Here is a 27,882-nt window from a genome sequence, read left to right as displayed (position 1 = left end):
GGATTGTCTGGTCCAGACTCTATTATTTACAGATCGCCTTCATATAGCTGGAATTGCTGAGTGCGGCGTTAAGCAACCAAACAACCAACCAACCAACCAACCAACCAATTGAGTGCTCATGATATCAATCACTGGATTGTCTGGTCCAGACTCGATTAGACTAAATGGCAATGTTTCTCCAGATGTTCGTTGAAAGTGCCACTCATATAAATGAATTCATGTACCTATTGTACACAGGTCTTGGTTGACATTAAAATACTACGTATTTATGTATCATAGCAAACTAGTGCGGCGTTAAACAACAAACAAGCAAAACAAAACTAAATATAAACACATGTGTGCGATCTTACAGGAAACGCAGGCTAGTTAGAGACCTTTTGAGTCCGATCTGATTCCGTGATAAGTCTACTCTGGTCGCAGACTTCAATAGCATTTTGCAAGGGTTCCTTTGCGAAACTGCAATGCATATTTATAGAAAGAAACATGCAGTGTTATACTAACTGATTCCTGATTAACCGTTTCACATTAATCACCAGGTCTCGTTGATTTCACTTCAGAGTGTGTCACATGTCAATTCAAACAATATAATCACTGTAGAAACATATCGATTCTTACATTACCGGTGATTGAATAGGACTTGCTGGGTGTTCTCAAAGTCCTCTCTCTTCTGACTTATTCATACTGGTTATATTTTTTCAACATACGAGGAAGAATACACAACACAAACCTCGACTAATGAACCTTAATTTGCATCAACAGGAGAATAGAGTTGGGGCTTTTAACATTTAACAGTAACAACAGAAACTGTGCAACTGACGGATACATGTTTCACTGATCATGATTGATTCTCCTTACTATTGTCTGACCGTCTGGACATGTAGTGTAGCAAGAAAGACAAGTTTAAACCTGGACAAAGCGGTGTAAAACCTCACTCACTCACTCACTCTCCCATTCACTCTCTCACTCCCTTAAGTCCTCTAATAATGCTGTTCTGCAAAGTTTTGCGTCAATATTTTTTCTTATAAAATTTCGATCCCCTTTTTGTTATTTCATTCATAATCTATTTGTAAATGTTAAGGAAAATTTAAAATATCACATATGCTTTAAACTTTGTATTCCTAATCGGAATGCATCGTCGGGTCGGAGACAATGTCGCACAAGCATGTGTTTCTCCCTATACACAGAATCTATAGAAACAAATTTGCTAAAACTCAGTACAGATTTATTTCTCTATAAGATCGTAACAATTACCATACACTCAACAACAGAATAGAGATAAAAATAGCATTGTTTCAGAATTAACGGTGTGGAGATAACACTTATAATTAGTCATGACAAAATATGTTCGCTGCATTATGTTCACTACTGAACAACGTTTACTGTACTATGCACTAGGTGGGGTGTAGGGGTTTGTAGGAAAACAGTACGAATCTGGAAAACAGCATTTTAAAGAAATAATCACAGTGAAACAATCCAAGTCTCCCATCCTGTAGCAGAGGTAAGAGCTGTTGTTGGTGGAATACCATCAAACATGTTGCAGGTGTTTGTGGACGAGGCATGACTAAATCCTTGACACCAGATGAGAGAGAGACAGGTGACTGGACAGTCTACTCTTGACAGAACTATCTTGGAATCTCTGTTTGTGCCACCGTCATACTTTGCGTTGTTCTGGAGAAACTTAAACTGCAGACTGGACTCACAGAGATCTATAACAAAATGAGTAAACGTTATTGTCACTGAAACATAATGCTATTAAATTGTCACCAATATCATCGTTCAAAGGGGAATATGTTTGTAAGGAAAATATCAACAATAGTCATTTCTAATATACAGTAAAACCACTAATTCTTTTAACGCTATTGTCACAAAAGAGTCCAATTTGTGCCCTACGAACTAACATCTGCATTCTGCCTCTCACACACTATGGAGAGCTCAATACAGTTCCAATGCTTTCCCATGACTGCCTCAGGTTCACTCTTCTTACCAAATATCCATTCCCCAGATGATCCCCATCCGGTAGCAGCAGCAAAGTAGTTAATAGCATGTGGATTCGGATCTGTGTAGGAGAGGATCTCGTCTTGACCCACTGTGGCACCGCGTCCCACCTTAACTGTACCATCGACCCAGTTCGTCCAGAATTGTTTGTACTGAGAACAGGATACCACAGCTCCACTGTACTCCATGAGTGAATCACACTTGGCACACCGTCTGAACACGGATTTGCTGTTGCTCCAGCCACCTAGGACGACTTCGTACATCTGTGTGTTTGAATTCTGGTACAGCGTCTGCAGGGCTACATTCGCATCACCGCAGGCTTTAACCTTGAACTTGAGGGAAGTGTGGCTTCTTTTTATGACACCATCATCAAACAGCGAGTGGTAGATATGATTTGGCGATGTTGAAAATATTGCTCTTTGAGATAGAGAATCTGTAATATAAACATGATTCACTACAATAAATTTGACCAAAGTGTGCGTGCGAACGTGCGATATTTAATGTTTTTTAGAACTAGAGGGTCTGAGACTACAATTGTGTGGTAAAGGCATAATAGTGTATCAGTGCAGGGTTTTTAAACCTAAATACAATATATAGGGGAATAAATGCGACAAAACCATATTTATAATCATCAGAATTAGCTCTTAAAGACAGAATCCCTTTACGGATTCCAACTATCATAAGCATGTGTTTATGGATCACTATCATTTAGGGTTGAAACCAAGTGTTCGCGAGGAGGTGAGTGTGTCATACCGCATAGCAAGCACACATCACAAACACATGTAATGGCATGTCAATTATTCACCTGAAAAAACAGGATGATACTGTACACCACTAACTAGGAAATTGCATCGGGATCATTTTGCTAACTGGTGCATCAAATTTTGAAATGTCTAAAATTGTTTTTGAAATATTTACTGAACAAACACCTTTTCAGCAAGAATTGCATGATGCTCATTGAAATATTTGTATGAAAATCGTGCTCGATCTTATCTCAAAAGGCTGGAGCTGCTGGAACTTTGTTTAACAAAAAGTTGACTTTTGGAAAATTGAAGTCAACCCTTTTGTTTCTCTAGTTTTTAATTCAGTGGACCAGAATTGGCTCTTTCACTATTATTGAACAAGATCAGGTTATCAATGTGATTCTATTCAGGGAGTCGTCATTTTTTTTTTAATAAAGGTAAATAATTTAAAAAGTGTACATTTTAATAAATCCTAAAAGTGGCTAAATACAAAAAGTGGATATAACACTCGTGGTCGTTTTTAATTATACAATATAAAATTGCAGGGACAATTAAACACGCGGGTCTTTATGCTCTCTGCAGTGTTTCATTGTACAATAAACAACTTATCCTCGTCATATATTTCTTAAACATAATTCCATTATAGTTTTCTAAAATTTCAGAATATACAGAAATAGCTGAACGTTGGTGTTACCATAATTCCATAATATCCGGAAATAGTTGTATACTGGGTTTACCTTAATCCCATAATATCCGGAAATACCTGAACGTTGGTTTTACCATAATTTTATTATATACGGAAATAGTTGTACTTTGGGTTTACCATAATTCCAGAATGTCTGGAAATAGTTGGGCGTCAGGTTTACCTTAATTCAGTAATATCTGGAAATAGTTGTATTTTCGGTTTACCTTAATTCCATAATATCTGGAAATAATTGTACGTAAGGTTTACCATAATTTAATAATATCCGAAAATAGTTTTACTTTGGGTTTACCTTAATTCCATAATACCTGGAAATAGTTGTACGTTGGATTTACCATAATTCCATAATATCCGGAAATAGTTGAACGTTTGGGTTTACCATAATTTCATACTATCCGGAAATATTTGTACGTTAGCTTAATCATAATTCCATAATATACGGAAATAGTTGAACGTTTGGGTTTACCTTAATCCCATAATATCCGGAAATACCTGAACGTTGGTTTTACCATAATTCCATTATATCCGGAAATAGTTGTACTTTGGGTTTACCATAATTCCATAATGTCTGGAAATAGTCGGGCGTCAGGTTTACCTTAATTCAGTAATATCTGGAAATAGTTGTATTTTGGGTTTACCTTAATTCCATAATATCTGGAAATAGTTGTACGTTAGGTTTACCATAATTCCATAATATCCGGAAATAGTTTTACTTTGGGTTTACCTTAATTCCATAATACCTGGAAATAGTTGTACGTTGGATTTACCATAATTCCATAATATCCGGAAATAGTTGAACGTTTGGGTTTACCATAATTTCATACTATCCGGAAATATTTGTACGTTAGCTTAATCATAATTCCATGATATACGGAAATGTGTGTAGTAGAACATTAGGTCCCTCAATACGTTCCACTTCCACAAAGAATAAAAAAGGTTTTAAAATCTTTTTTTAAATCTCATTTAATTTTTGTAACTTGTTTTGTAATAAGAAAATAATCGTTTCAGAATAGGTAGAATATATTTGGTAACGAGGTTGGCAGTGTCTTTAACATCGAAATTTGCGGAAGTAGTGTAAAAGTATTGTCCGAGTAATTTTTCGATATTGACGAGTGATTTTCGATGTTTACAAAATGCTTTGATGTTCAATTTCCTTGTTTGATCATATTAAACCATAAGTGTGTGCATGTGCTGGCCCACTGAGATACCAAGCCGCAGTTAAACCCGAATACCCCACTCAGACACAGTATACAGAGTCCGGGCCGACCAGTCCGGTATACTTGTGTCAAAAAGAATATATTTATCAGAGAAGTTCAACAGTGTTACAACACGAAAACGAGCTCTGCTGTAACGCAAACATCAATTTTAAGACGTGGGTACAATCAGAGTTGTTCTTGTTCTTGTAGTTCTTGAGTTCGAGCTAACATGGAAACCTTCGAGAGGGGCACGTGTGTACATGCGGCTTGTCCCGAACTGGGACGAGCTTGTAACGAATGGCGCAGGGCGTCATTCTTGAACTTTAATAAAATGTTGTCAAATCGATCTGAGCCATTAATAGTGTTTATTTTCATTATCCACAGTAACACACGAGCTCTCTGCTCTGGCTTTAATGCAGAATATGCGATCAGTTTGGGAATGCATCATCTCCGTTGTAATGTTCACCTGAGGGTTGGTAAAACTCAGAGAGAGGTAGCCGATATATTCAATGTGTGACCACACTGTTTATGATCGGCCCCAAGCCAATATGTGAATAAATACAACAGATCTCCTTTGAAACGTACGGCACTGCTTACCTGTCAAATGAATGATCAAAAGCAACGAAATTGGTAACAGTAGCGTATCCATGTCAGCAGTGTCGAGCCGCATACAGCAGTGTGCTGACAACTTGGCAGCCAGTCGCCTCACGCTGTTTGATATGATGAATATTTAGTGTTGTATGTCAGCTGGTTGGTTAAATTCGCTTCAGGAGTGGCTTCTTGTCACCCAAAGGTTTTGTGACAGTGCACAATTTATGATTATGCTATCGGAAGTGTCTACTTACAATCACATCTTTTGTTTTCTCGTGTAGACCCGTGAAGATTCCGGGGTCTTCAGCAACCCATACTTGCCGTAAAAGGCGACTATTCTTGTCGTAAAAGGCGACTAACGGGATCGGGTGGTCAGGCTCGCCGACTTGGTTGATGCATGTCATCGATCCAATTGCGTGGATCCATGCTCATAATGTCAATCACTGGATTGTCTGGTCCAGACTCGATTATTTACAGACCGCCGTCATATAGCTGGAATATTGCTGAGTGCGGCTTTAAACAACAAACAAACCAAACTAAACCTTGCAATAAAATCACCCATAAGTAAAATATAATCATATAATCTCCGCTTGCATGTGCAAAATGAATTGTTCTAGAAGGATATACATGTCATCTGTAGAATATTTAGAACCTTCTGGGAGTAGGTACAGTATTCCTGGATTCAGGTCATTGTGAAGTTAAATAATGACTTGGATATACAGAACCATTTTAAAATATTAACAATTGTAATCAACAATAGAGATATAGTCAGCGTATTTATTTCTGACTGCTTAACCTATGCCACCAGACTTCCTTTGAAAGCTGGTTCTATTATGTACGTATAGAGAACACTTGGTAGTATGGCTAGTGTAGAGTGATTAATATACACGTGCTAATGATATAGTAGGAAACGCACACAACAGATTTCCTTTGACAGCTGGTTCTATTATGTACGTATAGAGAACACGTGGTAGTATGGCTAGTGTAGAGTGATTAATATACACGTGCTAATGATATAGTAGGATCGCACAACAGATTTCCTTTGACAGCTGGTTCTTTTATGTACGTATAGAGAACACTTGGTAGTATGGCTAGTGTAGAGTGATTAATATACACGTGCTAATGATATAGTAGGAAACGCACAACAGATTTCCTTTGAAAGCTGGTTCTATTATCTACGTATAGAGAACACTTGGTAGTATGGCTAGTGTAGAGTGATTAATATACACGTGCCAATGATATAGTAGGAAACGCACAACAGATTTTCTTTGACAGCTGGTTCTATTATGTACGTATAGAGAACACTTGGTAGTATGGCTAGTGTAGAGTGATTAATATACACGTGCTAATCATATCGTAAGAAACGCACAACAGACTTCCTTTGACAGCTGGTTCTATTATGTACGTATAGAGAACACTTGGTAGTATGGCTAGTGTAGAGTGATTAATATACACGTGCTAATCATATAGTAAGAAACGCACAACAGATTTCCTTTGAAAGCTGGTTCTATTATGTACGCATAGAGAACACGTGGTAGTAAGGCTAGTGTAGAGTGATTAATATACACGTGCTAATGATATAGTAAGAAACGCACAACAGATTTCCTTTGACAGCTGGTTCTATTATGTACGTATAGAGAACACTTGGTAGTATGGCTTGTGTAGAGTGATTAATGTACACGTGCTAATGATATAGTAAGAAACGCACAACAGATTTCCTTAGATTTCAGAAGAGGTTCTGTCGCTTTTATTTATCAGGTATTTGAGGCCTCGTGTCCCAGGTTGCAATTTGTTGTATGAGTCTTGTGGTGTTATTACATTGCTGTATAACAGGTGTAAGATGAAGGACATACACTGTAATCATCATAAATATATAACTGGTAGTCAAAATATTTTAATGTAACTTTGTCATTATTTATGCATATGTCTTTTCAAATATTAAGCAAGACCTGTTAATGTATTGATATTATCACACATCATCAGTTTTGTTAATTTTGACATGAAGTCACATGTGTCTTCAGAGATGCCTGCTTTGATTTATGTCAACTTCTTTATAACGTTGTGCAATTTTTCAGTTATTTTGACAGGACACGAAATTTGGCCGATACACGTGTCAAATCATTCTCGGTGTAGCCTTATATTATGTATACTTCAAGTTATAACAACCACTTATATGATCTATAAAACTGAACAACCCATTTTTTACCATACTTAAAGCGAAAATCTCTTTGTTGAGGTAGTCATATGGGAACAATAGACTTTAAAAAGCACGCACGTACAACTACACCTGCATTCCCCTTACGATCGATAGTTTCCCCCTCACACACATGAAGTGTCTGTTAAAGGTCCACAATAATGAATATGTTGTTCTATGGCCATCCAAACATGACTTCCATCTGTTGATATAAGCGCATCATGTCCTTTCACAGAGGGGTGGTTTTTACACCTTGTCAATCCTCGGATGTTGTCAGGGAACTCAGCGTACCCGGTCCCGGTATAGATCGCAGTGTCAATTGAGGCTTGTTTATCAAACTCTGCGTACCACCAAATACAAGAGGTAAGCAAACCTTGCGGTGTCTGACAATGCCAATGCGATAAGATGTGGTATTGATCTACTTTGGAAATAACGAACACAAAAGGACAATAAGTATGATATTTGTGCTAAAACATATAAAGGGGTATATATAAAATGGAGCTGAATGGAGAAGGCAATTATTGCCATTCATATCAAATATTTAATGCTTTATATAATGATTTATATCAACGATTCAGTGTGTGAAGCCAAATATTTTACGTGGCACTAATATTTGACGTGTTCTTTACGCGTACACCTGTTATCATCACTTGTTGAAATTTATTCAGAAACACAAGCTCGTGATAAAGTCGGAATCAAACAATGAACTCTGCTATATGAAGATATGTTTTTATGATTATCAAAACGTTTTTGTCGCTGCTAAGGTTCAGACTTTGAGATATAATTGTTATAATATCATTTCGTTCACTTCTTGTTCTTGTTCAAACATCGTTTGGATTCCCAGGTTAGAATAGGACCCAACCTGGCTCAAAAAGGTGTCTTTATAGATCGCGTAAAACCATATTCATTCACTCACTCACTCAATCACTCTGGCGTTTCCGCGTTAGAATTTCACCCCAGCAGCCTACGCACATCACGTCGAATTAATGGATCTGCTGCTCGGGCTTGGTGAATTTGGCTGACAGAATTTATGTTTCTAAATTAGTTGCATAGCATGTCACTTGCCGCTTCGCGCGCTCCGTCATATTTATTTCATGAGACACCGTGTCGGCCTCATCACCAATAAATATCCTTTTTCCCATAGTCCTGTAGACATAAGGCATATATTCTTATATTTTGTTTCTTCCAACCATAATAAGGCATATATTCTCTCTCCCAACCATAACTTAACTGAGTACTTTTGAATAGAGCATGACAAAGTACAAATGCGTGGATTACACTGAAATCAGTTGAGGGGTTTTAAATCTAGATATCACATCAAGTAGAAAAAAATATTACAATTGGCATCAAAACCAATATCTTGGACAACCTGACCCGATTATTTGAAAATAGATCATTAGTACGAAACAGGTACATTTTCCTAAATTGTAGAAACATATTTTGTATTTCTATTCAGATGAAAATAAAACAAACTATCTTTATTCGATAAGCAAACTGAGATAAAACACGTATCAATTATGTCAATGGCCTGAGACAAAATCAGTAAATATCGATCCCTACAAAAAGGTTAAAATATGTGGTGTGTCATTTATGACATTGGAAACCAAATACAATTTGGCTGTTTCTAAGTAGTAGCAGGCCAGAAATGGATTAAATATCTGTTTCATTTCAACAATCTTGTCAGTTTTCTGACACTTCAATTCAGAGTGACATAACAACACATTTAACTTGTCTTCTGACATACTTCTATATGTTTTTGCTGTGGCAATGACCCTGAAGACACCAACTACCCAACTATTCGTGCGTTGTGGAATTAGGAAAAAACAAGTTCCAGGATATGAGTTAGTGAAGCGAGACTTGGGACATCAACATGTATCGGTAAGTGTGTCTGATCTGAATATACGATAAATATATGATTTCATATAAACATGTTTAAAGTCATCTAGTCATATTATTTATGTCTACAAATACCACATTTGTCATAAATTATCTGAAAATAATCAAATTTCATTGAAAAAGAATAGACATAAAATATCACCCTGGATCAGTCACCTATCATCAAAAACATTCTGCTGTTTAAAGAACCATAGGTCTTGATTGTTTCGTGTTAATAGTATGCTAATTAATTCTGATAAAAAATCTATTCTATGTCTAGAACAGGCAAAAACAAGAGTATCATTAGGGTTTTATATCAGTGTGTGATATGCAGTTATCCAGACTAATCTTGATTTCTCACATTCAATAAAGCAAAACTAACCGAAATTTTATGTCTATATTTCTCACAATACGAATTGTATGTTTGTTGTTCGGCAATATTTCAGCTAGATGGCGGTGGTCTGTAAATAATCGAGTCTGGGCCGGACAGCCCAGTCATTGACATCATGACCATCGATCTAAGCAATTGCGATACGATGACAAACATCAACCATGTCAGCGAGCCTGACCACAAGATCCCGAGGGCGGCCTTGTAGTTAGACAAATAATGGACAAAAAAGGATTCTCTGTATATGATAAAAAAGTGCTGTAGAATAAAAATATGTCAAGAATGGAACCTGGATCGGAGGCATGACCCGTTCGATCTCCTTGAAATTAAATTCAGTACTGATCTCCACGAAATGATTGGCTTGAATTATGACAATGCATGTAGAAAATGTGAAACACTCATGTGCATTTGATGTTCAAGACATCCTACTCCCTTAGGGAGAAATACCGTGCTAAAATCACTAATTCTACCAAAATATAACCATTTATTTTCATCTCTACCCGATCCACCAGATACTGAGATTAAAAGTTTTCTAAAAGATGTTTCTTATTCATTTGGGGAGGTAAACCCGACAAAGTAAAAAGAAGTCAAATTATCACATCAGATCGAACTATAATATGTCCCACAATACTATCATTAATACATGCGCAATAAATATCACTGGTACGTAGAGCGTCAAAATTAAAATACGGTACAACAAGAACACAAAAATAAGAAATACCAGTATATTTTATAAAGAATGGTTTGTAAAAGGGATGCGTTTCATTTATGATGTTTTAGATAATAACGTACAGTTCATGTCATTCAAAACCTTTTAAACCGTTTTCACTTTGAAAACATAAAACACTTATTCAAAATTCATGTGAGAGAATTAGTCATTTTGCTAAATGGGAGTTTGTTTGTTTGTTTGTTTGTTGTTTAACGCCACACTCAGCAATATTCCCGCTATATGACGACGGTCTGTAAAATAATCGAGACTGGACCAGACAATCCAGTGATTGACATCATGAGCATCGATCCACGCAATTGGAATCGATGACAAGCATCAACCAAGTCAGCGAGCCTGACCACCCGATCACGTTAGTCGCCTTTTACGACAAGCATAGTCGCCTTTTACGGCAAGTATGGGTTGCTGAAGACCTATTCTACACCGGAATCTTCACGGGTCAAATGGGAGTACGAACTAGGACGCAATATTGAAGAACAAAACAGGATAGAGTTCTATCCGGTTTAGTTGCACGAACGTGACTAAACTACAATGGTTCCAGTTTCAAATTTTAAATGTATCCTGCCAACAAACTTCTCAATAAAATGGGACAGTACAAGTTGTAGCTACTGTTCTAAGGAAACAGAAGACGCTGGACATACATTTTGGGATCGCAATAGTGTTCTTGCGAGACATGGAAATTTTTATGTCGCACAAAACGAAAAACCCGGTAACAATGTCCAAAGAAATGTTCTTTTCGGTTATTCATCCAGCCCCTTAAGCCTTATCATTAAGGAGCTTATCGAATTTTATAAGTTAACACAATATACATGTACTTCGATCATTAGCTATAAAGATTACTTTAATAGCTGTCACGCTTTATTTCTGTGAATATATTGCTACCCCAAACCGTGTATATGCTCTTGAAAAATAAACAAATTATATTAATTTTTATTTGATATGTCACTTACAAAACGTTCTTTGACCAGTCAACTAATGTCGTGATACTACATATAAAGGTTGATGGAAGCCTTGTCAGTAAAAACAACTACAAACTTGTCATGTGTGACAGCCAAAGATTGAATGACGAGGACAGAATGGTTTTATTCCACCTATTCCTCTTTTCAGTCTGTGAATTCTACCGATGACAAATTCCACCAGGGATAATTTTACACTCTAACTTAAGGTATTCCCTGTATAATGGGCAGTTTTGAAAATCATAAAACACTTTCTTTTATTATCATATACACCATTCCCTGGATTTATTTTTAAAGTTTTATCAATATTCACCGTTCAGTTAATCTGTTTCATTAACTTTTATACGCCCACCCCCCTTTCTACAAAATTCGAAATCATGGAACAGGGGTATGTATGTTCAAATGATCATGAACTTGGCATTTATTTCTTAAATATTTCATAATAGATATATATCAGCAGGGAAATCATGTAAGTTTATAAATATAAGCAGTAAATTCAATGCAGAAGTAGTGTATTGAGGCATTCAACGTGTGAACTTGTAATTAGGCTTCTGAAATGCTTGTTTTTTCCATGTCTTTTTTCAATTGAGACATTGTATTTATTGCTCTGGAAGTACAAACAAGACACATAGATATGAAAACACTTCTGTAAAAACATCTGAAGTGACTATAAAATAAAAACAAGACAAAAAACAAACAATTTACCATTATTTATTAGTATTATAACCCCAATCCTAATAACACCCCCCACCGCTATTTTTCTGTTTGACCAAATATAATGCCACAAAGAACCAAGCCTCAACAACTCGAAAATACTAAATATAGTGACTAATGAGTGATGGTAACATGTGTAAACAATGAATATTTCCCTGTGTTTTTTTTTCACCTTGACAATGACCTTGACCTCTGACATTGGCCTTGCCTGCAGCAGTTCACATAAAAACAACCAAGCAACGTGCGTCATTTCACCATGGAACTGTTATTATATTGTAGCAGGGAATGAGCCTTAAGAACAAATGAGTAATACATGTGAGAATTACATATATTTACTTCAAATAAAGAAAATCTCTCTCTCATAAAGCACTTGGATTTTTCCCCTGTATTCTCAACTTGCGAAATTGTCCTTTACATGACAATACTACTCAAGAATGTGAAGTTATTGGGATTTTTTGGAAAATTACACAATTGAAATGTCAAACCCATGTACATGTCAATGAGTCATTTCTAATAAAGATATGAATGAATAAATATATTTCTGTATTTCTTACAGATTTGAAAGCAAAGATGATAGATAGGCAAATACACTATTTACAATACATTATTTTTATATTACGTGACCATATACAATGAAAGCATGCGATACAGTACTCATGAATACACAATTTACAATGTACAAATTGGGAGCAGAAGAGCGCATGTGTCTAGTACATACATATACATCAGGTGTTTCTCTAAAATTCAAAGAGACAGTATCATGTATTCCAAGTATCATAATCAACTTAGTCATGAACATCTGCACCCAGAGACAACAAAAGCATGTCATCAAGCATTTCTATTTTCACATATACATCAACATCAAGTTTATCAGTCAGACCTGAACAGAAACGATTTCTGACTAACATAACCATCAGAAGATGACAAATTTGAAAGAACAAACCATCTGTTGCTTGGTTTAGTCCTTGTTCAGAAAAAGAGGACTAATTTCGGAATGACATCGTCAAGGGTTTTCTTTACATCTGTCACACGTGGCTGTCCCTCAGAGTTTTTACATGTAAAAGTATTGCGAAGACCATCTTCTCCATCACGCTGAAAAATTTTGCGCAGGTGACCCAGATTCAGTCCTGATCCGGCAATTTTCTCGGCAATTGACATTTTCATGACACCTTGGGCTAAGAGAGAATGGAGTGTTTTGATATGTTTGGCCTTTTCTTTGTTGAAGAGAAGTAGATTGTGGACTGCTGATGGTGGGAAACTGTACCTAGCAAGTTCCTGAATTTTCATCTTTGTGTGAGATACAAGCTTACCAAGGACCTTTACATCTTCTATGGCATTGTGTGCTTCATATGATGAGTGCAAAAAGGTCTTGGCTAATTCTTCTTGCTTGTATGACGATTGTCCAGGAAAGGCCTTCTTGAAGACAGGTAGGCTATCAATAAGACCTGATACACAGTTGAAAAATTGTGCTTCACACTGGATGTACATTGGGAAACCCACTGAGCCATTTACAAAACTTGTCAACTGCAAACTGAACAGTTTCAGGCTGAACTTGTTTCCCATTGACCGTCATTGTACCACTATTATTAACTATGATACCAGTAACCTGTTGAGCTGTAGTTGAGATTGGTACTTTTGGAAGTACATAGGTTGAGAATCCCTTTCCTGTTTCCATATCTGAAGCTGCAATCTGTGTGATATGTGGCATTTTTCCTCCACGTACTGAAAAAAAGTTCAAGCTTTAAAATCCAAGTACATACAATATGATATATAAGTACATGTATCACTTGATGCTTATTTAGGTGATGCTTTACTAATCACAGACCTATTGGCACAACAAATAAAAAATGTGTAATCATTCAAAAAGTTCATTCAAAGATGAATAATCAATTCAAACTTACTTAGGTCTGTTGTCTCCAAGTCAAATGTAATAACCGTAGCTTCTTTGCCAGCTGATACAGTCGCGAATTTCCCACGGGGTACTGCTTCAGGTAACTGCTCAACATCTACATTAGTGGTATGCCCAATACCTGTGAAATGAAATAAGTACTGTAATAAAAAGTAAAACTTTTCCATATGGTACTTATTTTTTATTTATATTTATTTGCAGTCAGAGGAAGTCGGCAAAAATAAAGTTTAAACAAGCGTTTTGTTAGTTTTCTTTGTTTAATGAAAATGAAACTTACCTGACTCATAAGTGGTCCCTTCTAACACTTCATTGGCTCCCTGTGCGATTACACGTTCCTGCTTCAGGGTAACACGTCTTCTTTTTGTTGAGGGTAACTGGGATTTTCGTTGTACACGTTTTCTGCGCTTCATTTGCTTAGCAGCATATTTTACAGAAAATGTCCCGGGAGAAATTCCTGCTGCCATGTTGACCTGAAATAGAAGGATGAGTTGCTGACACAGCCTGAACAAAATAGTATGCTGTTGTTCTGTTTCTGACAATCTTTTACTTAGGAGCCTTTTATTAATTTATTTTTACAATTTAAATGAATACTTTATAAAAAAATATTTTTGTAACATGTATTTCATTGAAAAATACAAAACAAACTTACAACACTGGAACTGTAACCCTGCTTTGAAAGTCTACAAATACAAAAAACAAGAAAAACCAACATAAATTCAAAAACATTTAAAATAAACATGAAAAAGCATGCATCAAAAGAAAACAAAAGCAAAGTTGAATCACATTTTTGCAAAACAAACAACAATAAAATATGTTGAATATATACCTCAGACACATAGCTTCGTCCTTCATTAATAAAGGCTGTTGTTGCTGCAACACGAAAGTCCAGGGACTCTGAATTTCCATAATGCAAAGATTTTGGTGCCCTCAATGTGACTTCGCGATTTGCATGTTCGCACTGTTGACTAGAGCCTAAATCAGCATATTGTTCAGCATTAGCAATAACTGGCTTGAACAGTTTTTTCAGCTTTGACTGTAGTTCATCATCTTTGAGAGCTGCTTTGTAGGGTAAACTTTTATGAGTATACTTCTCATTTGATGATGTACGTCTGAAGCCACAGAATCTGGGAAAACATAAACTGTGATCTCCAAATTGATGAGGAATCAACGCTTTGAGATTTTTCTCCAGTCCTTCCTTGTTCCCTTGGTTTTTGGCGAATGCATATTTGAGACATTTCTGAATGTGCATAATCACACTCCTACTGAGCTTTTTTCCTTGCAAGGCATATAAGCTTTTCCCTATGTTTTTCACGACGTGATTTCTATCAAACCGTTTTTTCATGGTAATGTTCAAGTCTGATTTGATATGAGCAATCATAGTATTATCACCGTCTCCTTCCAGGTAATCAACAGGAGTCCCACCCTCAGAAAGCTCCTTGATGCCTTGAACCCCACTTTTACACTCCATTAACCGAGCACTACCGAAGTGATTTAGGACACATCTGTGCTTTCGGATTGGTAGTCCAGGTCTATTCCTCATCCACCACTTGCATGTGCCGCATGTTCGGTGACCCACTAGTGCTTTAACTACCTTCTTTCCATATTTGGCCTTGCTCATGAAGAACGTGTGTGCTAAAAATAAAGTTAAAAAGTTTGGTTGCATGTTTAAAATATAATTGCTGAGGCACATGTATGTCAGTATATTTTTAGGCAAACAGAATCATTATAATAAAGGTGAGGGTGGGCCTCGTTGGCCCAGTGGACTAAGGTGCTACAATGGAACATATAGTCTTTCTCCTCATGTTTCTACCTTTATGGGAAGGTCCGCCACAGTACCTACTGAAAGTCACATGGGTTCTACCGTTTCTCAATCACTCATCACTGGCCACTGTCATATAGGTGAAATATTCCAAAGTGTTGTGTAAAGTAATAATAACAAAATAATGCCTCAAATTTCTTAATATACTTACATGTAAGACTGTCAAATCCCCTTTTATGCCAGGCTGTATCAACTGCACAAGACATTCCACTTCTGGTCTTGCATGGAAATCTTGATGCAAGTCTCACACGCTTCTTAGATGTTAAGATCTTCTTGCCGGGTTGTTTGTGTGGGGCCTGAGGAATTTCTTTTATTTTGGCAACAAGGCTGGCTAGATTTGATGGAGTGTTTACACTGAAACACATAAAAAGAAAACTTTGATACACATCAATAAATGTTCATCATGTCTGGCATACCAATACAAAAATATGAATCAAATACAGCATGTACATTTTAAAAGTTAAATCCTTTCATAGCTAAAGCTAATAAGGTCTGTGAGTGAGTATGGTTTTACGCTGCTTTTAGCAATATTCCAGCAATATCACGGCGGGGGACACCCGAAATGGGCTTCACACATTGTACCTATGTCGGAAATCGAACCCGGGTCTTCGGCATGATGAGCGAACGCTTTAACCACTAGGCTACCCGACCGCCCCTAATAAGGTCTGTGATTATACCCAGTTTCCTTGGTGCTCTTAGGATAAGGTCCCCCCACCTGGATGTTACACCAGTGAACCATTGCAGGTTAACCTGCAGTCGAAGTCGATGGCAAAAAACAGCTGGGTGGGCTGAGACAATGCAGATAAAGTGACTTGTCTAAGGACACAACGAGTATCATCAAGTGGGTTTGCTAGGATTAGAACCGGCAACATTTTGATTGCGTGCCTAGTTGGTTAAACTCTCAATCATGCACTTGGCTACATGATCAAATAAAACTATTGTTTGTGCTGAATTTTTTTCAAAATTCTCACCTGTTTGAACATGAGACTGGTGGACTTTCCATATTCGATGCTTGAGGAGTCTGGTAAGAATGTCCACTTTCATCACCAGAACTAGCCTCAACTACTGGTACAGTAGAGGAGTAGGATGACATCAATAATCTGAAATATTAAAAATGAATTATAAATTGTTTTCATGTATTGTCAAAATGTTTGTTTGAGATCAGTTATTGTTTAACTTCTGTGGTGGAGGAATTTAACTGTATAACTTTTTAGCTGCAAACACATTTTACTAATGCAAAGAACCAATCCGAATTAATATTGGTTCTTTTATGTGCTAAAACAATTTCACTCATGTAACCACTTACTCTACAGTCCCATCTGATGGATTGATCTTCCATGTCCCACAGAAATACTGAACCTATGGAAAAGTGTCTTGTTGTTTCTAAATGATATACAATAGTTGCATATACATTGTACAATGGAATATTTTCAAAATAATCTTATTTCCATCTGAACATATCTCCCACTATTCAACACAAGCTATACATGTACATACTAAAAATATATAGAAAAGAATAGACCTAATTTCAGGAGGTGCGTCTGGTAGAGGACAAACTCCTAAATCTTCGATCACCTCCCCCATGATCTTTGCAGCTTGTCGACTCTCCTCTTCTGCAATGTCTCTGTACCAAAGAAATAAACCTGATGGGTTAAAGGCAGACCAAGAGCATCAAAGTGAAAAAGGAATTCCAAATTCAAATTTTTTTTTTTTTAATATCCGACACCAATATGAGATGATATTCTTTGTTTATATTCGACGATTTCCACAATATCTACACACTCAGTTGTCATTAAACAATTAATTCATTTGATTCAGAGTATCCACCATGTTTATTGTATCCTTGTGTTATTAACAATTGGTTTGAACACAAATGACTAGTTTCATAAACAAACATTGCTATGACATTGTATAGAACTTACTCCATCTCCATTCTAAATGAATCATTTGCAGCCTGTTGAGTCGACTTTTTGGCAACAGCTTCAACATAGCCTCCAGCCCTCCGTTCCATGCTTTTTAAACTTCTCTGGTTGATGGGTTTGATATTTAATGTCGAAAGGAGATTATTCATTCTGTCTGGTCCCCCAACGCTATCGATCATAGCTGTAAATAAATATCCAAGCTTTGTGTTGATAACAAAACATGGCATCCCTGACTTCCCCTTCTTCTCCCTGTGTGTCTTCCCGTATGGAACCATGTTTATTTGCCCACATTCCGCGTTCTGACATTTCACGTACAAATAGCCGCTAAGTCCTTTCCTCATCTCACCGACAATATTCCCATACGTTAATGGAATAGGGCCCAATTTGCAGTACTTGCAAGCGACGAGATTTGAGAGAAGTTCCCCGAGCTCGACGATCCTCCGCCCTTCTTTCCATCCATCTCTGCTTGCGTATTTGCCGAGTTTGATGTTTCGAAAAAGTGGACAGTCGTCGTCCTTGCAAGGATCACCGTAGCAAACATGACAAGCTGGGTAGTTGTGGTCGATGAGCACGTTCGATTTTAATATTTTGGTGTGATTACCGGTCTTTTTCTTTTTGAATCGACCACAGCTATCTCTGTCAGTCGCCATGATTGTTTACAATAAGGGGCATAACTCTTACTCGGTATTACATCACCCGAACATTGCCGATGTTGGAAACATCGGCAAAAGTCGTAGTTTTCACCGGAAGTGTCCCATTATACAGGGAATACCTTAAGCCACTCCAAAAGACATACATATTAATTCTAGTTGACTTGTCTTGTACAAACCATCCCGAAACCACTGATGCAATGAAGCATTTATTTCACAGGTTTGTTCCCACCAATGATGACGACTCAATTTCTACAAGAGGTTAAAATGCGATTTTAATTATGGGCACGACATCAGTTTTATTGAAAAGAAAACTACCTATGAGGATTCCGTGTGAGAATATAAAATATATAACGTGTCGTCAGAGTCTACTACATGGCCCATGTGGTTGGATATAGTTTATCGCAGTTTGTCGTATCTCAATTGCGTTGATTAATGTCAAATCACTGGACTGTCTGGTCTACATACCGTATTCATATAAAGGGAAGCTTTCATCCAGTGGGATGGCTACCCCCTACCGCCCCGGGAAAGACAGATTAAATCTAAATAAAATACGATGGTTAGACATGTAAAATCGATATAGACTATAAGTATTATTTCACACAGATATGTCTCGTGGAGATTACGGGTTAGAATTATACGGGTCCCAAGAAACCTCTGACAGTCAAAAGAGTCGACCAAATGGATCGGGTGGTCAGGCTCGTTGATGTGGTTCATTGGACTCTGCTCTTCTGATGATTATGAAAAATATTGTGTCGCTTTTATTCCCCTGTATATGTTTTCAAGCTCAACAGAAAATTGCATTTAGGTGTAAAGCCGTGTACTTATACACCATTATGCCTTTACAACACAAATGTAGTGTTGATCTGTACTTGAACGAAATATGCCTAAATAATACAAAATTGCTTGCATATGTTTTGGCCACCTGCTATCTATTTGAAGATGGTTATGATCTTATGATCTTTAATCACGAATTCAGATGGGTAAATCAGTTAAATGGAACTGGCTACTGGACCATCATTGAATCATATTCAGATCAACAATATACCTTAAGCTAAAGTTAAGTTTCTTGTCAATATACGATTTGGGTTTGATTTTCGAATACAGTATTGTGGATAGTTTACAGTCACTCTGACTTTTTGCATAGATCAATATATCAAACTGATGGGGCGGTATCATTGATTTCTTTTAATTCGTGCTCAGGTGGGTAAATCAGTGGAAGGAAATATGCTATAATCGATATACCCGAAGCTGGAGTTAAACTCCAGATCCAGAAAGGTTCTTTAAACGATTTTTAGTATTGATGAAACCTCGGTACACCTCTTCCAGCCTGAGTCCAAACAAAACTAAAATCAACGGAAGCATTTGACATCCCCACCAACAAAGAAGGCAAATACCGTTTCATTAGCTGGACAGGCTATGACCTCCATGTTCTTGGATGCTTAGGGCGTTTTCATGATGGGCTAAATTTCAAAAGACCAAACAATAAACAGCATATCATACTGTTCTTCCGATACAATTACGGGATGACATTAAGACTAAGATTCGCGTGTGTTCTTCAATTGAGACAATGCACCAGCGCTCAAAACAGTAATGACATGTCTACACTCAATGAGTGCAGGCTTTCGACTCGGTCAGCACCAACCTTATTTTCCTGGTCTGGCACCTTCTGACCTCCATCTGTTCCCAAATATAAAGATACCTCTAGCCAGAACCCATGTAGACTCGAACGATGACGTAATAGCAGCCGCGGAGAAAGTTGTTCACAGCAAGAGAAGGAGTACGAAACTGGGATTAAATGTCTTCCACATCGTCAGCAAAAGTGTATCAATGTGTCAAGTTGTATAGAAAAATAACCATGTTAATGTCTTTATGTAAGGTATTTATGTGTGAAGTTCACAACGTCTCAATCACACATCGTATATCGTGCATATTTCAGTATTTCTCACAACTGCTCGAAGCTTAGATGAGACAAATAAGATGCCTCAGTGATAATCGTGAGGATCATACACAGCAACAAAATACAGAATATTTTAATGTTAAATCATAAATATATTACAGGTTATGTTCACCGAGTAACTGTACAAGGACTCCTTGACCTGCCTTGTCACACAGACAGATGATGACTGATCTCCCACATGGTGTACCGGTTATGTTACCACATCGAGTGACTGAACCAACCTCACATCAATTTGTTTGTTTGTTTGTTTGTTTCGTGGATTCTCACGACCAAATTACCCTCAGGACACTATGGTATAGCATCACATGCGGTGATGTTCTTAACATACACATCTTATGCTTCTTCAGGTTTAACTTCATATTATTCTTCAAGTCCCTTTGGGACTCTAGGCTAAATATACCCCAAGCAACCTATGCCTCTCGTACCAGACGACGTAATGGTGATAAGACTCGGTGACTTGGTGATTGGTAAGACAGTTCCTCCTCATATTAAGCAATCACTTGATTACAGGTCGCCATATATTGACAACTTCTCATTCATACTTTATTTAATGACAGATGTACTAGGACACTACTTAACCATTTACGAGGAAAGGAAACAAGGAAACACTTGTGCCCTTTATCAGTGGTGTTTAGATGTTGGTGGTCCTTTAGCTCTTAAAACGTGCTCTAGTCAGAATGTTGTCTATAGAAAAAAGTAAGTAGCTTGTATTCCTTAAGTTCAGGATGCCACTACTTTTTCCTAACAATCTTTTTCCTAATCAAAACAGATAAATCCCCTATATATCCTCACACTTTGGAACAATATCCAAAGAGCCTAATCTTTACAACAGAATAAAATTCCACAAGATGTTAGTACGCCTTCAGAACGCACTTTGATTTACAATATCCATGAGATGGTGATCGGTCAACGTGTCATTTGTCAATAAAACATACTGACAATTGACTTTCGACATGCAGATGTGGGATTTGAAACAAATCTCTAATTACTCATGCTATCACGACACTTCCAGTCACAGTATTTCTATACACCCCATCACCTGTCTCAACAGAGTCCTCAAGTACACAAGGCATGCTAGAGTGCGATAACGTCTATAACTACCTTCCTGGATCAAACGAATCTTACCTGAGTTTCAGTTTACTGAATTAAGTGTAGATTGTATTTTACCACGAACAGGTTACTGCTATATAGGTGACGGAGAAGTACATTATATGCATACAAACATACACAGTGAAGATACGAAGATCTCGGCGCCATGATCATCCTGAAGCTAGGCGCTCTGTTAGCAGTCTTGTCTGGTGAGACTTGTTTGGGGTATCCTAGTAGTCGCAACTCTCGCTTGAATGTCATATGGGACCGCGTTTAGTTTTAGTTTTAGACTACATTTGGGTCGTTGTACATGCTGTTGTGTACTGGTTTGCATGACCTGCTCTCATATGTATCTCATTTTGACAAAGTCAGTGTGAGATTATGTCATGGGTCTTCGTCCGTCTGTTCTTCCGTCAGCACTGAACTATCTCTTCTCCTTTTGTACTTGGTATAAATGACATATCAAATAATTCTACAAATAAGGCCAGTATGTTAACTGAGGAAGACATCTGCCAAAACCATAAATCAGTCCTGTCAACTTTTGACCAGAAACCTGAAGACGTCAATTCCTCTTGTGTACTAGATTCCAAAGCTCAATAAAAATCCGTATAAAGAGAGATATATTGCTCATTGATAACATTATGTAACATTTAGGGGTAAGACATTTAGGCCACACGAAGGCATCCCAATGGGGACCAATGGTGATCCACTTTTTGCGGATCTGTTTGTTGATGCATATGAATCGGAATTTCGGCTCGGATTAGCCCTGTCTTAGGTGTTCACACTTTACACCTTTTGAAATACAATCGAGCATGCTCTTTCTACCAAGATTTCAAAGAGCGTCATATGACTCTTGCTCATCAGAAGTTGTTTGATCAAGGTTACAACATTCAAGGCCTCAGTAAAGCTTTTAAAAGTTTCATGGTATACATGTGGAGGACATTTCTAAATTTGACGCATCGTGGCAAAAATAATCTCCGATGCTATGCCCTATTTGAACTTGTACCATATGTGCCCGTGAGTTTTATAGGTGCATAATTGACGTTCCTTTGCGTGTGTTTGGTGACGGGTGTGCCACCGGTGGGGCAGGATACGCTCACCTTTTCGCGAACACCTGGTATCATTACGATTTGGTAGTGATTAATTACACATGCTCATGAAAAAGTCGGAATCGAACAATCGACAAAGGGTTTTGCTGCTTTATTTACAAAAAGGTAAAATCTTCAGCTTATTGTTAACTGGAATCCCTGAAAGGGCAAGGGAGCTTATGTCGACTTATTTATCCGTCTGGTGGGTCTGTAAACATTTTCTGACCATTGTATTCAAGGTAATAATATTGGTTCCCTGGAACTTATGCTGATATCTCACTATGGTATTATGTCATGGCTCTTCGTACGTCTGTCCTACCTTTAGAACCAAACTAGCTTTGTCCAATTGGAATGCTTACATGTGTATCGATCTGTATATCCGTCATGCATGGTCTGTAAACATTATCTGACCCGTCTATTCCTGGTAATAATATAGGTCCCAAGCGACATATGCTGGTTGTGCGAGGCGACCAAATGGCTTGGGTAGTCAGACTTGGCTGACATACATGTATGTGTCATTGTACCGAGACGGTACGCTCCTGGATCTTTGGACACAATATCAATCCCTGGACTGTCTGGTCAAGACTTCACTATGTACAGGCCATCGTCATATAGCTCAGATAGTGCTCAGTGCGGCGAAAAAGCGATAAGCAGATACCTGAACACATGGTCTTTCCGATGATCACATCAAAACTTGATTGGGGAAGTTTTAACCGATTTGCAATAGCCATGTGTGGCTCAATTATTGGACAAACATTTGCAGAGATAATGAAGTCAAATTTACACGTACTGTGTAGAGGGGCTACAGGTATATGCTCCGTGTTTTTCCTGTATTTTGATTTTGTCCTTAATTTTTACCTTTGCACTTCGAACATGCCCATTCAACTATGTTGTTTTGGAACAAGATTATTCTAATTGTGAGAAATCAAACGAATCCAGAAACTTTCACTGGTGGATGAATGTACAAACAATAAGAGCCAACAGTTTCGACAGGCCAGACACACACGCTACTTAATCAGACAAAAGACAGCTTGTTCCTCACACTTTGACATCTGCAGAAAAATGAAATGATATTTTAAATTTAATTAGGTTTCCCATAATGTCCCAGATATTACAAATGTCAGGAACAACCAACAGGTCCATTTTCCTATACAAACATCAGTTCATCCAAGTTGTTCAATAATGGGAACTTGTGCCAGCCAAAACTCATCATACTGCAACCAACCTATTGGTCGTATAATGTTAGGTGCATTTCTATATATGTTGCCAACAATTCTTCAGTTATTCAAATGCAGCCCAAAATAGTGTTAGTAACCTGCTTCCAACTGGGATAACAGCTTTACTAATGCTGTCAAAGCATATAAAAATGGGCTAAAACAGAAGAATGTTGAATGTCTTTCAGGGTAGGTTAAGTCAGTAAGTTATCATTATTAGAATGAACAATTGAAAAAGAGGAAACATAATTCAATGAAGCCATTCTTTACAAGCCAGCTGCCTTAACATGAAACGTTTGAATGAAAACTGCCATGTTACCATCGGTCTTCAGCAACCCATGCTTGTCGTAAGAAGCGACTGACGAGACCGGGTGGACAGGCTCGCTGACTTGGTTGATGCATGTCAACGTATCGCAATTGCGTAGATCAATGTGCATGATGTACATCACTTAAGTGTCTGGTCCAGACTCGATTATTTACAAACCGCCATCCTATAGTTTAAATATTGCGGCGTTAAAATACAAGCAAACAAAGTGACAAACACTCGCCCATTCTACAAGTAAATGATTTAGAATGTGAGGAATATAATGAGTACTTCTAGTTTTCTTTCCACATTAAACTGCCATGCGTGATGGTGCCGAAATAGTGTACAAAGCCGTGTTAAATCTACATTACTCACTCATCCATCCAACCTTCATGTAGATGCTCCATATGGAACTGAACTGATATTTCCTTTCCCTTTCCTCCAGATACAAGTGTACACGGCATCCTGCTCGAGACATACAAAGGCGTGACGACGTTTGTTACACCTTCCCATGTGTTCTTGAACAACCAGTCAGATTATTTCTTCTTCGAGGTAATGTCCTGTGGGATTGTAAACGTAACACTACTTGATGAGATCGCCACCTATTCCGTCAAACTAGAACTTTCAGAGCATGCCAACAAGTCGACACCGTATGCCTGCTACAGGGAAAGTTGCTCATCGAGCGCGGAAATTAGTTTCTCGGCCGGTGACTACTGCTCTGGGTATAAAGCATTCTGGATAAAAAGAAGTTTCCTACAAACTATCCCTAAAATGTTTTTTGGAGACGGTTGCACAGTGGAGACAGGTGGCCTAACAGGTTTTTATGTAGAAGGGATGGAAAGCCTATTCAACAACCCACCATTCGCCAAGATGGAGTTGAGTTCCGCCCGAACAGCGATGTGGAAGCTTGGTGAGTCTATAATAAATTGATGAAGAAATAAATGACACGTGGTCGTTGTTTATCGACAATAAAATACTGCAGGCAGAATATCCATGAGGGGTGTAACCCCGAGTGGTATATTCTCATTGCAGCGTTTTATTGTACGTTAAACAACGACTACGAGTCGTTTATTTCTTATATCAGATGTCAATATTATGTACAACCTCTTTAAAGACGTTAATAAAATGTACAAGCTTTCAAAATATTTACTCATATTTAAAAAATGATTACTGCCAGAATAGAATCCGACCTTCGGCAATGGCAGACAAGTCCATTTTATGAACAGGGGGTTTAAATTTGGTCTTTCCCACATATTCTCACAATTTGCAGGTCGATTATCTGTACCTTTTCTCCCAATACCGATTACCATATCTCTCCCACTTTTGGATGCGATCGTTCGGCCACTGCGTTCATCTACGTTGCCCAGCTGTATCTACGGGAATAACTCACTAGACACTTCCCTCTCAAAAATAACGTCGTCCAATTACGACGTCATCAAGTTGCGAGCTTATGTTCGAATCTCCAGAAATGACGTCATGAGAGAATCTTTTTATGTTGTGAAACAAAACCATGCTTCGTTCTTCTTTGTTCTTTGTGATTTATCGCGTAGCTATGTTATGTAAAAGTTTACAACACGTTGTGTTGCGGATTAGAATCGGTTTCCACCAACCACTCGTGGTTGTAGGAGGCTACTAAATCGAACGGGCAGTCAGGCTCTGACTGGGTTGAAAGCGTGTCATCGTACCCTGCCGGAGTGCATAGATTCTCATAATATCAATCACTAGATTGTCTGGATCAGACTACATCACCCAAGTCAAATCTTTGTCACATAATTAGCCTAGACTTGCCAGATGAACAGGTTATTAAGTTTCTTAACCTTGACAAGAATGTCTTTAAGAAGGTCTAAGGACGTCTTAAATGTTTGTGTATCTCACGCAAATCCTTAATCGCCGTCCCGCCGAGAAAACGTTTTGTTTCAAACTATAAATATGTTTCTATATTAAATATATATTGCTCAAAAGAAGTTACAGAACACACGATTCGGGTGTTCGTGAGCTTCCTTTGAGTAGTATTATAATCTCATCCTGGAAAACACTTAACGAAATTTCATAAACAACATCCGCGTTCTATGTAATCGCACAGATATGCTAAGAAAAGAGTGAGCAATTTTCCATCAATATTACAACGGGGGCACCAGACATTGTACCCATAATGAGAATCGAACCTGGGCTTTTGTCGTAACTAGTGAACGCTTCAACCATTCGGTTAGCCCACCGCCCTTCGAGGGAAGGAAATAACTCTGATTGTTTCGTTCTTTCCGACGAAAAACTGTTTTTTCGGTCTTTGAAGATCTCATCACCAACACACTAACCCCTGCACTTCGAATATAATACGATATAAGATAGCTACGCAATAAAGAGCACAGTACAATGAAGAACGAATCGTGGTTTATTTCACGATAAAACATTGTTCTATCATAACGTCACTTCTGGAGATTCGATCATGCGCTCGTAACTTGATGACTTCGTAAATATAGGACGACATTAATTTTGAGAGGGAATTAAGTGTCTATTGAGTGTCTATTGCCGCTCAAGTGAACGCTTCAGCCATTCGATTGATCCACCGTGCCTACGAAGGAAGGAAATTGTTTTGTTCTTTCCGACGAAAAACTGCTTTTTCGGATTCTGAAGTTCTCATCAACAACACACTTCGAATATGGTACAATAACTATCACATGGACCACAAATTGTGAGTAACAGTTGTACTCAAAAGCATTTATTTTTATTGTTTGCATCTGCCCGTCCGTTTCCATTTCAACTTTATCCATTTCCACTTCAATTTTAACCGTTAGAGCAGCCTCTTTATCATTAAAACTGTACATTACGATACCGTTTTATCAACGCCGCACTCAGCAATATTCCAGCTATATGACGGCGGTCTGTAAATAATCGAGTCTGGACCAGACAATTCAATGATTGACATCATGCTCATCGATCAAGGTAATTGGGATACGAAGACGTGCATCAACCAAGCCAGGAACTCGGTTGACGGAAACAGACATTTTACGGAGAAAAGCTGTATTTTTCAGGGTCATCAGTTTGCCAGCCAGCCACTACAACTGTGGCACCGACTACAACATCCCTAGTTCCATGTCCCTCTGGCAAGAATGGAGGGTCATCAACCTCGGTGCTGTCATTGACGACGACCCTTCTGATCTATATGTCCGCAAGCCTCTAGGATCTGAGATTAGCTAGAAAGTTTCACCAGACAGCGCTTGAGACACACTGTTATCCTCCCTTTACGGATCCGCCGATTGTAAATTTTGTTGAAATTGAAAAAAATAATTATTATGATAAGATTTGGCAAAAAAGAATTTTCGAAACAAGGACCCACTGAAGATGACATACATTAAACATTGGAGTCAAAATATAGTTTGTTGTCGTTCCTGAAACTGATAGGAATCAGATGCACAACAGTATTTCCGCTTGATTCGTCAGGTTTGCATTGTTTAAAGCAACAACTGTGTTGCAGGTTCTACTCCCACAGTAAGCCATTTTTATTTTGTTATACCTACCGATCTGCAGTGGAGCAGAAAAGTTTTAAAAAATTGAATTACAAATTTCTTTCTCCCACCTACAGACAGGTATTTTCCTGTAAAACAAATCCGCAAAGCAAATACAAAAAGTATGGCCTCATCACTATTCACCTTCTCATATGACTGGATTAGGTCACCGAACAGGGGTGACAGAAAGCATAGCGTTACATCCTTAATGCATCGATAATCTTAATCTGGCTCCTTCATAATTTCTGCCTCCGTGGTCTAGAGGTAGAGCGTCCGCCCGGAGAGCGGAAGGTCCGTTGTTCGATCCCCGGCCGCGTCATACCAAAAGACGTTGAAAGATGG

The 27,882-nt window shown here is 37.9% G+C and overlaps 3 protein-coding genes across 4 annotated transcripts; 1 reads left to right on the top strand and 2 right to left on the bottom strand.

The window, feature by feature from the left end:
• Nucleotides 1-269: 269 nt before the first annotated feature.
• On the bottom strand, nucleotides 270-5,329 carry LOC124146843. The gene is made up of 3 exons (XM_048386421.1): nucleotides 5,235-5,329; nucleotides 1,985-2,428; nucleotides 270-1,706 (listed from the first exon to the last, which is right to left on the bottom strand). The coding sequence occupies exons 1-3, from the start codon at nucleotides 5,305-5,307 to the stop codon at nucleotides 1,459-1,461; spliced, it is 765 nt and encodes a 254-aa protein (XP_048242378.1). The 5' UTR covers nucleotides 5,308-5,329; the 3' UTR covers nucleotides 270-1,458.
• Nucleotides 5,330-13,454: 8,125 nt separating this feature from the next.
• LOC124146881 lies at nucleotides 13,455-18,504 on the bottom strand. 2 transcript variants are annotated; one of them, XM_048386620.1, is made up of 8 exons: nucleotides 17,733-18,504; nucleotides 17,333-17,434; nucleotides 16,782-16,910; nucleotides 15,962-16,164; nucleotides 14,818-15,623; nucleotides 14,269-14,461; nucleotides 13,984-14,112; nucleotides 13,455-13,804 (listed from the first exon to the last, which is right to left on the bottom strand). In XM_048386620.1, the coding sequence occupies exons 1-8, from the start codon at nucleotides 18,380-18,382 to the stop codon at nucleotides 13,554-13,556; spliced, it is 2,463 nt and encodes an 820-aa protein (XP_048242577.1). In that variant the 5' UTR covers nucleotides 18,383-18,504; the 3' UTR covers nucleotides 13,455-13,553. The 2 variants fall into 2 exon arrangements, with proteins under 2 accessions (XP_048242577.1, XP_046373357.2); XM_046517401.2 differs by lacking the exons at nucleotides 13,455-13,804; nucleotides 13,984-14,112 and adding an exon at nucleotides 14,641-14,671 and having other exon boundaries at nucleotides 14,309-14,461.
• Nucleotides 18,505-21,564: 3,060 nt separating this feature from the next.
• LOC124146851 lies at nucleotides 21,565-27,405 on the top strand. The gene is made up of 3 exons (XM_046517334.2): nucleotides 21,565-21,640; nucleotides 24,483-24,947; nucleotides 27,067-27,405. Exons 1-3 carry the CDS (start codon nucleotides 21,598-21,600, stop codon nucleotides 27,213-27,215), a joined length of 657 nt encoding a protein of 218 aa, XP_046373290.1. The 5' UTR covers nucleotides 21,565-21,597; the 3' UTR covers nucleotides 27,216-27,405.
• The last annotated feature ends 477 nt before the right edge of the window (nucleotides 27,406-27,882 follow it).

Source organism: Haliotis rufescens, unplaced genomic scaffold, assembly GCF_023055435.1.
Source record: "Haliotis rufescens isolate VD_foot unplaced genomic scaffold, xgHalRufe1.0.p SCAF_6, whole genome shotgun sequence".
NCBI classification, from domain to species: domain Eukaryota; kingdom Metazoa; phylum Mollusca; class Gastropoda; order Lepetellida; family Haliotidae; genus Haliotis; species Haliotis rufescens.
This window is presented reverse-complemented; position numbering and strand designations above follow the sequence as displayed.

Coding starts and splice junctions, on each gene's coding strand:
- LOC124146843 (XM_048386421.1), bottom strand. CDS start 5,307: ATGCGGCTCGACACTGCTGACATGGATACGCTACTGTTACCAATTTCG. Junction 2,429..5,234: donor TTTGATCATTCATTTGACAG/GTAAGCAGTGCC, acceptor TTTATATTACAG/ATTCTCTATCTCAAAGAGCA. Junction 1,707..1,984: donor ATCTGGGGAATGGATATTTG/GTAAGAAGAGTG, acceptor ATTTTGTTATAG/ATCTCTGTGAGTCCAGTCTG.
- LOC124146881 (XM_048386620.1), bottom strand. CDS start 18,382: ATGGCGACTGACAGAGATAGCTGTGGTCGATTCAAAAAGAAAAAGACC. Junction 16,911..17,332: donor GACGCACCTCCTGAAATTAG/GTCTATTCTTTT, acceptor TTAATATTTCAG/ATTATTGATGTCATCCTACT. Junction 14,113..14,268: donor AGGGACCACTTATGAGTCAG/GTAAGTTTCATT, acceptor TTCATTTCACAG/GTATTGGGCATACCACTAAT.
- LOC124146851 (XM_046517334.2), top strand. CDS start 21,598: ATGATCATCCTGAAGCTAGGCGCTCTGTTAGCAGTCTTGTCTG. Junction 21,641..24,482: donor TCTGTTAGCAGTCTTGTCTG/GTGAGACTTGTT, acceptor CCTTTCCTCCAG/ATACAAGTGTACACGGCATC. Junction 24,948..27,066: donor AACAGCGATGTGGAAGCTTG/GTGAGTCTATAA, acceptor TGTATTTTTCAG/GGTCATCAGTTTGCCAGCCA.